General features: G+C 62.6%; 2 protein-coding genes across 2 annotated transcripts; both read left to right on the top strand.

Moving 5' to 3' along the window:
- Window positions 1-188: 188 nt before the first annotated feature.
- Window positions 189-1,835, top strand: ZBTB22 (zinc finger and BTB domain containing 22). Its single transcript, XM_070936206.1, is given in 2 exon segments — window positions 189-1,650; window positions 1,653-1,835. Coding segments are annotated over 2 exon segments (1,560 nt in total). The 3' UTR covers window positions 1,751-1,835.
- A 2,676-nt stretch (window positions 1,836-4,511) lies between these two features.
- Window positions 4,512-9,634, top strand: TAPBP (TAP binding protein). The gene is made up of 7 exons (XM_070936207.1): window positions 4,512-4,675; window positions 4,919-5,152; window positions 5,266-5,571; window positions 6,736-7,068; window positions 7,709-8,035; window positions 8,731-8,820; window positions 8,908-9,634. Exons 1-7 carry the CDS (start codon window positions 4,594-4,596, stop codon window positions 9,075-9,077), a joined length of 1,542 nt encoding a protein of 513 aa, XP_070792308.1. The 5' UTR covers window positions 4,512-4,593; the 3' UTR covers window positions 9,078-9,634.
- The last annotated feature ends 1,122 nt before the right edge of the window (window positions 9,635-10,756 follow it).

Here is a 10,756-nt window from a genome sequence, read left to right as displayed (position 1 = left end):
AGAATAAAAAGGACTATTTTTCTGCACGGAACCTGCCTGGGCTCTTCTTCCACGCGGCGCGGGGGGGGCGGGGCGGGGCGGGGCGGGAGGAGCGAGGACTCTTTCCCCCTCCCCGCCTGGGCGGGGCGGCGCGTGCGCAGGGCTCGTGGGGCCGGGGCGGGCGGGCGGCGCGGACCCCCGCGGGCGGCATGGCGGAGGCGGCGGCGGTGCAGGTGGCCTTCCCGGAGGCGACGCGCGCCCTGCTGGAGGCGCTGAACCAGCAGCGGGTGGAGGGGCAGCTGTGCGACCTGGCCATCCACGTGCAGGGCCGCGTCTTCCGCGCGCACCGGGCGGTGCTGGCCGCCTGCTCGCCCTACTTCCACGACCAGGTGCTGCTGAAGAACATGAGCTCGGTGGAGCTGCCCAGCGTCATGGACCCGGCCGCCTTCGAGCTGGTGCTGGGCTCGGCCTACACGGGGCGGCTGCGCATGGCCCGCGACGACCTGGTCAACTTCCTGACGGTGGGCAGCGTCCTGCAGATGTGGCACATCGTGGACAAGTGCACGGAGCTGCTCAAGGAGCGCCAGCGCCGCCCCGACCTCGCCCAGGACGCCGCCGCCTCCTCCTCCGGCTGCTGCTCCGGAGGGCACGGCGGCGGCGGCGGGGAGAGCCAGTCGCCCAGCAGCAGCAGCTACTTCAGCCCCCGCCGAGACGGCGCCGGGCCCCGCGTGGGAGGAAGCGGCGGCGGCGGCGGCGATCGGGACGAGGAGGGGCTCCGCCGGGCCGCCCCTCGGCGCCTTCGCCCGCCCGACCCCTTCGCCCGCAGGGGCGCGCCCGAGCCGGACGACGACGCGGCCAGCGACGGCAGCGGGGAGCCCGGCAGCAGCGAGGCCCGCCGGCCGGCCTACGTGCGGCCCAGCATCGTCCCGCAGCGGCAGTGGATGCCGGTGAAGAAGGAGCGCGGCGGGCGGGGCGGCGCGGAGGAGGAGGAGGAGGAGGAGGAGGAAGGCCTGGTGCTGACCTGCGAGGAGGACGAGGAGCCGGCCGAGCCCGCCGCCCTGAGCATCAGCGACGTCCGGACGCTAAGCGAGGCGGCGCCGCCGGAGGAGCAGGTGAACTTCTGCGAGTCCTCCCAGGACGTGGCCTTCCCCGCGCCGCCCCCGCAGCCGCCGCCGCCGCCCCCGCGGGCCCTCCTGCCGCTGGACCTGCAGGGCAGCCCGCTGCTGCTCTTCCCGGCGGGGGCGGCGGGGCAGTCGGGGCCGCCGTCGGTGGAGCACGGGGCGGTGCAGCTGTCGGGGGGCTCCGGGGAGGGCAACAAGATCTTCCTGTGCCACTGCGGGAAGGCCTTCTCCCACAAGAGCATGCGCGACCGGCACGTCAACATGCACCTCAACCTGCGGCCCTTCGACTGCCCCGTCTGCAACAAGAAGTTCAAGATGAAGCACCACCTGACGGAGCACATGAAGACCCACACGGGCCTCAAGCCCTACCAGTGCCACGTCTGCGCCAAGAAGTTCATGTGGAGGGACAGCTTCATGCGCCACAAGGGCCACTGCGAGAGGCGCCACCGCCTGGGCGGAGGGGGGACCCCCTCGGGCGCACCCGCCATGCCCGCCAAGAGGGAGGCGTCGCCTTCTCGCGTCCCCGGGGAGGCCGAGTGGGCTGCCGGAAGGTCCCCCCGCAGCGAACTGGGCTTTGCGGGCAGCAGCAAGATGTGAGCTGTGGAACTGGCGCCCTCCCTGCGAGGAAGGCCGTTCTGGTGCTCGAATGAGCCTCCTTCCTTCCCCTTCACTGAGACTGCCGTGGGCTGCCCTTCCCTGGATGGGCCCTGCCGCTTCTCCTCGGGGTCTCTTTTCTGCAGGGGGGGGGCTGCGAAGGGCTCCCATCTCCCCTCTGAGGAAGCCCCCCCCTTTCCCCTGTCTTCCCATCATGCAATGGGCCCAACCCTGGGAGGGGGTCTTTTGCAGCCCTTGCCTAAAATCTTCTTTTGGGAGAAGAAGGTGATGCTAAATGCCCGCCTGGCCCATTTGTAGTGGGGGGGGGTTTATCTCTTGGATGTAACAGCCGCCTACTCTTCCCCCCTCTGTGTGCGTGTCTGTCTCAGGGTGCAGACTTTTGGGGAAGAGCCCCTACTTTCCCCACGAAGAGGTCTTGCGAGGGACAGTTCTGAGATGGCTGGATGCCCGACTGTATGTCCAGAGAAGATCACACCAGTCACTCTAGACACATACGCACGCACACACCGAAAAAGCTGGACTCTGTTCTGGTCCCAGCCTGGAAGACAAGAAGCCCCCCCTTCCCCCACAGGTTTCAGAGGTCCCCCCTCTCTTCTCCCCCATCCCCTTGGTTCTTTCTGTCAAGATGATGAACGTCCTTCAGTTTGGTTTTGGCCTTTTCTGAATGAAAGCCACAAATTCTCTATAAATATTTATTGCTGTGTAAGCCCCCACCTGGCTTGGATCTTTGCTGGTGCCGTCCTGGGGCTGAGGAGAGGTGGGGGAGCTGGTGTTTGTATGGAGGAACCCCGGGGGAGGGGCCCTTCTTGCCCCATCATTGCTGCCACCCCACCCCCACTCCAAGGACAATCTGCCTTAAATTTAAGCTGGATCCAGGGAATTGCCTGGTTGTGCCTGGCCTTGAAGCAGCTTCCCTTTAGGGACCTGAGCCTGCCCCCCCCCCCCCCCGCCCTCTTCTCGGCTGTGGGCAATGCAGAGCAGGAGGGGGAAAGGTTCCAGGTCTTGGGGGATCCTTATTTTTATTTATTTATTTATTTATTTCCAATTTATATACCGCCCTTCTCCCTGAGGACTCAGGGCGGTGTACAGCCAAAATTAAGAACATGAAATACAAATATTAAAAAACAATTAATATATATATAAATTTGGCCCAAAAATTAAAAATCACAAACCAATTTAAAACTTTTAAAAATTATTTCTTAAGCCAGCCCGGCTTGCTGGAAAAAGTGGGTTTTAAGGGCACAGCGGAAGGCACCGAGGTCTTGGGTTCTCCTTATCTCTGGGGGCAGCTGATTCCAGAGGGTAGGTGCCCCCACAGAGAAGGCCCTCCCCCTGGGGGTCACCAGCCTACATTGTTTGGCTGATGGCACCCTGAGGAGGCCCTCTCTGTGGGAGCGCACGGGACGATGGGAGGTCATCTGTAGCAGCAGGCGGTCTCGAAGATAGCTAGGCCCTATGCCATGGAGCGCTTTGAAGGTGATAACCAGCACCTTGAAGCGCACCTGGAAGACCACCGGGAGCCAGTGCAGCTCGCGCAGGAGCGGTGTTACATGGGAGCGCCATGCTGCTCCCGTCACTACCCGCGCTGCTGCGTTCTGGACCAGTTATATTGGGTGGTACAGCTAGCCCTCAATTAAAGAACCGTTCAAAGTTACAAGGGCAGTGAAAAAAGTGACCTACGACCATTTTTCCCTCTTATGACCATTGCACCATCCCCATGGTTATGTGGTCAAAATTCAGGCGCTTTGGCAACTGACCGGGTGATCTCGAGGCGACTCCAGTCCTAATCCTGCCTCTTGAGCCTCTGGCCAGAGGGAAGGAGGCCGGTCTCAAAAGAAGGGGAGAGCAAGGGACGGGAAGGATGAATGAATGTGGAAGGGGTACCTCCCCCCCCCCAAAATGACTGATAGATAAAAGAGTTCGGCACGTGGTTTGGGACGTGGCTTTTCCTGCCGCTTTTTGCAAGCTCTGCCCTGGCCCTGCTGGGATCCAGCTGTCGGAAGGGCCCTTTGGCGGCCATTTTATTTGGTCTCCTCTGCTGGAGACCAAAGGGGCTTGCTGGGGGGGGGGAGGAGGGCCCGTCTCTAGCACCCATCTTGCTCCCCCCAAAGAGGCCCATGTTCCGGCAGATGCTCCCTTCGCCCTCCGTGGGGTCTTCCTTTGGCCCACCTCCTCGCCCTCATGGTTGTGCTGAAGATTTCGGGGGAACGGGACCTTATAGCTGGTGTGACATGGAGCCAAGGATGCCACTGCATTTGTGAGTCCCTTTTTGAACAGGTCTGTTTTCAACACCTCTGGAAACTTTCACAGACACACCCACCCCAACACAAGCTCACTTCCCATCGTCCCCGGGCAGCTCGCCCCTGCGCCTTCCAGCGTGCTTGGTTGACTTCCTAATAATTCTCGGGATCTCCTGCTGGTCCCCCATCCCGGGACTCGCTCTGGTGTGGCCTGGCTGCCCTTGTCTTCAGCCCAGCTGCAGCATGAAAAGTCCCACCTGGATGGGCAGAAGCCCCGCGGATGGTTTTCTTCCTTCTGCGGAAGATCCACCAGGCTGGCTGGCGTGAAGCGGCCCCTCGGAAAGGCCAGGCCCCCCTCCTGGGGTCCCCGGGTGAGGGGCGTCCCCACCGCTTCCTCCTGGAAAGGAGACTGCCTGGCGTCACTCGCCGCTCAGGTTCGCCTCCCTCGGCCGGGGAAGCACCGACCGAGCCTCTTGGCAGCCGCGTCCCGGGACGGAGAGGGGCGGGGGCGGCGAGGCCATTGGCCCTCCTCCCCTTCCTCCTCCGCCGAAAGTGAAAGTGGCTCCCGCCGAACAGATCGCGCAGCGTCGCTCTGCAGCTCCCGCTCCTCGCCTGCCCGTCCGCCCCGCTCGCTCGGCATGGCCGCCGCCGCCGCCGCCGCCTCCTTTGCGCCCGCCCGCGGCGAGCGGAGCCCCCTCCTCTTCCTCCTCCTCCTCCTCGGTGAGTGCGGGCGGGGGGCCCGGGCCCGGGGGGAAGCGGGGATCCTGCGCCCCCGAGGGGACCCCAGGCCCGGCGAGCGGCCGGAGCCTCCCGGCGGAACCTTTCAAGGGCCCGAAGCCCCGGCGACCCCCGTTGGCCGTCGGGCAGCGAGGCTCCGGCCGCGGGGATTCCCGCTCGGGCGGGGCCGCTTTCGCGGGAGGAGGGGCGGGGCGTTCCGGCTCAGCGACTTGCTCTACCCCGCAGGTGCGTCCCTGGGCGCCTCCTCGCCGCCGCCCTCGGCCGCCGCCAAGCTGGGCTGCTGGTTCGTGGAGGAGGCGGGCGGCGGCGGCGGCGGGGCCGGCTCGGTCATGCCCAGCGACCTGAGCCAGCGCCGCGCTCTGCTCGTCCTGCCGCCGCCCGGGCAGCGCCTGGCCGAAGCCGCCCTGGAACCCGACCTGCCCGCCGAGGTGGAGCCCGGCCTGGCCTTCCAGCTGCTGGGTACGGAGCTGGAGCTGGGGCGGTTGGGGAGGGGGCGTCTGGCCTCCTCTGTGGGCAGGGAAGGGGCGGGCGGGGCCGCGGAGCTGAAAGCCTCCCTCCCTCCCTCTGCACAGACCCCTCCGGGACCCTCTGGAGCGGCAAGGAGGCCGGCGCCCGTCCCCGCTGGGAGGGGGCCGCTGTGTCCGGCCCCGGAGAGGCCGAGGTGGCCTGCGAGATCAACCCCTACCAGCCGCGGGAGGCCCACGTGCCCTGGGCCGCGGGGCTGGTGGGGCAGAAGGGCTGCCCCCGCTCGCTGGAGGGCCGCTGGGTCATCGCCACCATCCAGAACCCCGAGGTGGACTTTGGGGTCAGCAGCATCCTGCACCAGGAGAGGCCGTTGCCCGGGAAACCGGAGGCGAGCAGGGTCGCCGTGGCAACAGGTACACCTCCAGTTGGGGTGGGGGCGGTGTTGATTGGGGGGGAGGGCTCCCTGGGGCGGCCCCTTCTGGGCTTAGCAGGGCCAGGGTTTCAGAGGAGGAGAACCCTGGACTGACTTGCAGTAGCCCCGATATAGAGGGGGGGAGGGGGAGCGGGATCCCTTCCCCAGCCAGCTGGGGAGGATGGGTGTTGAGTCCAACATATCCCATGGATTGTGGTTGGCGGGAAAGATTTCAGGAAGGGGGGGCATCTTAGGTCCCCAACAAAGAGCCCCTTTCCCCGACTCCATTTAGAGGAATAAAGTGCACTTTTCCTTCAAGCAAACTTTCACATTCATTTTTGCTGCTGAGAATATGCTAAGGGAAACTCCCTCCCTCCTTCCCCTCCCTTTTCTTCTCTCCTCCCTCCCAGCTTTATTTAAGAGTGCAGGGCATAAAGACAACAACATAGGTAAAGAAAGAGTGGCCAGTGTGGTTTACTTATTTTATTTATTTATATTTGAATTTATATACCGCCCTTCTCCCAAAGGACTCAGGGCGGTAAACAGCCAAAAATAAAAAACATAGAATACAAAGTTTAAAAACAATTTAAAAATATATTAAACAATTTGGCCCAACAATTAAAATACCCCATTTAAAATTAAAATTAAACAATTGGACAGTTAGGCCAGCCCGGATTGTTGAAATAAAAAAGTTGAGGGCCTGTTCCCACCGAGAAAGTTCTCCCCCTGGGGGCCGCCAGTCGACATTGTTTTCACCACAAAAGGAACACCTTTGTTGTTGCTGTGCTGTAATCTGATACCTTCTGCTGCTCTTTGCAGACATCTTGTCTGTTGCTCTGGTCCTTGCAACTGTCTCGCTTAGCAACAGAAATTTTGGGCTCAGTTGTCATCGTAAGTCGAGGACTACCTGTATTCTTTAAAACAATAAAGGCAGGATACCAATCAATAAATTCAGGAAGACATAAAACTAGCAAACAGTAAAGAATTTTAAAGCCTTAGAAGAAATTAAACTGAGATTTGAGATCAGTTGATGGGAAGTCTTAAGCCTGGGGGGGGAAGGAGGGGCTGGCTCTCGGGGGAGGGGCAGAGCTGGGCTACGTGTGGGTGGGGCTCGGCTGACCAGCCGGACTCAGCGCCTCACCCTCCTCCTCCTCTTCCTGCACAGCCGTCCTCTCGGTTTTCACCCGGACACCCCGGCTGGAGTCCCGCCTGGGGCAGGACGTGCTGCTGGACTGTGGCTTCTCAGCTCCGGCCACGGCCTTCTCGGTCGAGTGGCGCCACCAGCATGGCGGGGCCGGACAGGTGATCCTGGCCTACGACGGAGCTACCCAGCACATGGCCGTGTCTGAGGAGGGGGCCCGGCTGTTTCTGGACCCCGGGAGCAGCAACGTCTCGCTGCAGTTGCAAGGCGCTCAGGTGCGCCACGAGGGAACCTACATCTGCTCCGTCTACCTGCCCCACCTGCAAGCCCAGCAGGCCGTGGAGCTCAAGATCGTGCGTGAGTGGCTCCCCTCTCCCCGGTTGGGGCTCCACCAACGCCTCCCTCGTTTCCAGCGTCGCTTGTGGGGTAGCCGAGGGGGAATCCCCCCTGATGGTGGTGGGCTAGTCATACCGGAAGGCTTCTGCCACCTTCCCCAGATTCTGCCTGGGAGAAGCGGCCAGGCAGCTTGGCCCATGCCCCGACTGAAGGTCAGGAACGCTCTTAGGTCAGCCTAAGGGTCTCCCCTCCTCTGCCCACGCAGGAGCCCAGGTCCTCCGTGGGTGTTTGCAAGCACTGAGGCCCCACTGAAACAAAGGCTTCTCCAGGACAGGGGACCCTTCGGATGTGAAGCTGGCTTGGGTTCCTGGTAGCCGCAGACTGAGAATCCCGGCTGGGTTCAGGGACTGGGAGGTGGGGGGGGAGGCTTGAAGGGGCTGGAACAGAGCAGTAACTCTCAGCCTGGGACACTGAGCCTGTCACTCTCTTGAGCCAGCCTACCTCACAGGGTGGTGGTTCTGTGCTACGCCACGAATCGTACAATCGTCTAGCTGCCCTTTCTGATTTACTTGGTGTTTCTCAGTTGTTTCTTCCTGGGAGGAAAAGTGGGGCCTTGAGCCTTGCATCCCCCCCCCCACCTGGCACCTCTCTCTGCCCTCAGAGCCGCCCAAGGTCACCCTCCGCCCGGTCCCCTTCCCGGTGCCCCTCAACACCCACACGGACCTGGCTTGCGAGATCACCGGCTATTACCCCCAGAGCGTCTCCGTGGTCTGGAAGTGGCACAGTCCCGGCACCCCACAAAAGGTCCTCCTGGAAACGTGGGAATCGGGGCACCGGCAGGCGCCGGACGGCACCTACAGCTTCACCAGCTTTGCCCGCCTGCCAGCTGTCCAGCCAGGGGACCAGGGCGGCTCGTACAGCTGCCACGTGAGTCACGTGGGGCTGAGCCAGGCGGGGCTCCAGAAGAGCCTGAAGCTGAATGTGGCAGGTAGGCACAGAGGAGGCTCCCGGCCGCATGTGGGGAGGAAGGGGAGGGGGGCTACCTGGGGCTGTGTGAAGGTGGAGGGCATCCCCTCTTGGGAGAAGAACGGAAGGGAAAACTGAAACTGTTGCAAGGAATCTGGAGGGGGTGCATGCCCCTACCCAGAGCGAGGGGGGACCCAGGAACAGACACACAGCTCTGGGGCCCACCGCCCCCAATCAGGAGGGACTCTTTGGAGCCACAAGTAGGAAATGTTGGTGTCCCCGCTCCCTCTTGCCACCAGAGGCAGGCCATGGATCTTGGGCACCCCCCCCCAAACAATAGGGGTGCTACCATCGGTCTAGAGCCTGTAGGATGCAAAAAGAGCAGCGTTTGTGTGACCCCTGCTCTGCGGGGGGCCTTCTTTGGGGGGGTGGTCAGTTCCTGCAGGCCCAACATTGGACTTCCAGGGGGGCTTAGGGTACGGTCAGGCTGGGTGTGCAGGCAAGCCCCTTTGCGCCCACAGCACAGCCCCCCCCGTCCCACGGGTCGTGGCCCGCCTGGAGAGCTGCTTCCCTTAAGAGAACATCTGGGCTGGCTGAAATGGGAGCCCCCTTTGTCTGGGAAGCATTGGTGGAAGGGGCATCTAGGGAGCCCCCTAAAGGGCTGGGGGGGTGTCTTGATGTCTATTTCCGGGACTCCCCACCTCCCTTCCTTTCCAGGCTCCTCGGTCCCCTCCGTGGAGGACGTGATTGGCCTCTTCCTGGTCACCTTTGCACTCCTGGGCTTCCTGCAGCTGCTTTCCCAGCGAGGTGAGTGAGCGGCTGCCTCCCGCCACCCCGGCCCCTTTGAAAGGCAGCCCCACATCGCCCCTCACCCATCGGCTTTCTCCCCGGCAGCCTCTGCAGAGAAGAAGGAGACGACCATGACGACGTCAGAGCCGAGCGACCAGAGTCCTCCACCTGACCCCTCGCAGCCTGCTGCTTCTCCCCCCGAGAAGAGCCAGGGGGGCAGCAAGAGGCAGCTCTCTGGACTCGGGTCATCGTCGCCGGGCCCCACTCCGAAGTGAAAGGCCTCCTGCGTGGTGGAGCCTCACTCTGGATCCTGCAGGAAGGAAGGGCTGCGGAGGGTGGGGGGCGTTGGGAGACCCCCTCCCCCCCGTGGATCGTAGTTGGCAATTTGGGGAGGGGGTCCTGAACCTGCTTAGTGTGTGTGTCTGTCCTCCCCTCATGCAGGAAGCAGGGATCCCTGCTCCGTCTCCACCCTTCCCTTTGGGCGAGGCCTCCCTACCTGTCCCCGGGGTCCCTCAGATGCCCAGGCCCCGGCCCTCGCTTCTTCCCCCAGGCTCTCCCCAGACGCTGCATTGTGGGGAAGCAGCCAGGCAGCCTGGCCTTCTCTGGGGCCCCCAGGTGGGTGAGAGGCCTTAAAAAACCCAACCGAGGGACCCCCCGTGTGTTCTCACCCACCCCGCAGTGTCAGCTGTTTCGCTTTCCAAGTCCTCTGCTGAAGAGGCTCCCTCAGTTGGGGTGGGGGTGGCTTGTCTGCCTGCCCTCCTCCCACAACTGCAGGACGGAGGGAAAGGGGTTTTCTTTGCTCTCTATCAGTTTATAAAGATTTCCCTTTCTACGTCTCGTGTGACTGGAGGTCTTTGGACTGCGGGAAGAAAACTGCAGGGGGGGCTTCCTGCAGGGAAAGGGGAAGGGGTGCCAAGGGGTCCTCACTCCACCGCCCCACCCTCAGATATAGCCTTGGGGTTCAATCCTTGCCAGTCGGCTGGGGGGACCTGGAGCCTCATCGCTTGCAGAGGAAGACGGGCAGCGATCTGAGAGCAAAGCTTTTGCGTTGGTGGTGAGCTGCAAGGTGGCCGAGGACGTGCCACCATGGTAGCCGGCTCACCATGGCCTCTCCCTGCCTGACGTTTCTCGGGACGGGGAGCTCCTCCCTCCTGGGGGTGCCCCCATCTTCCCCAGCACCTGTGAGAAGCAGCTGCCGGTTTCACTGATGGTGGGGGAGACCCCCGTTGTCTGAATCACCAGTTTGGTCGAGAGAGGCTTTGCCGAGTCCTGCAAAACACGGTGGCTCCTTGGAAACCCCGTCTTGGTCTCTGGGTGGGGCTGTGCCCGCTCGGATGGAGCCAGCCCGCCCTCGGGGTCTTCCCTGGGCTCCGGCCGGGGGCAGCCATGGCCAGGAGGTCCTGAAGCTGGGTGGGCTGCCTACCAGCAGCGTCCCCCATAGGAGCAGGTGGGCTGCTGGCTGTGCCATCTCACTCATGTGCCGGCTTCTGCCCTTCGCTCACGCTAGCAGTTGCTAGAAGGTGAGTCCCGATGCCAGGGGGTGCCAAAGGCAGCAGGTCATTGCCAGCAGGCAGGCGCCCAACGGCTGCTTCAGTTCCCACGTCCAAGGGACCTCGGCCAGCAGCTTTGGGCGGGTGGAGTGGGATGAAATCGAGGGAGGGAGCCCACAAGAGGGTGACCAGACTCCGGTCTTAATCCCTGGAGATGCCATTTAGATTAACATGCCTTATCTGGGTGTTGCTGCTTCGGTTCTGAAACTTTAGGGAGGTGACCAAGATTTAATTCTTTTTAAAAAAAGTTAGTTTTGCCTGATTTTACGACCTTTTTTTGCCACAGTCATAAAGTGAATCATTGCAGTGGATGTTAGTAACACGGTTGTTAAGCGAATCTGGCTTTCCCAGTGACACGGCTGGTCAGAAGGCCACAAAAGAGGATCACGTGACCCCGGGACACT

This window comes from Pituophis catenifer, unplaced genomic scaffold (assembly GCF_029215685.1).
Source record: "Pituophis catenifer annectens isolate HBS135680 unplaced genomic scaffold, rPitCat1.0.hap2 SCAF_2, whole genome shotgun sequence".
NCBI lineage: Eukaryota > Metazoa > Chordata > Lepidosauria > Squamata > Colubridae > Pituophis > Pituophis catenifer.
Note: the sequence above shows the minus strand (reverse complement) of the source record. Positions and strands in the feature narration are given on the sequence as shown.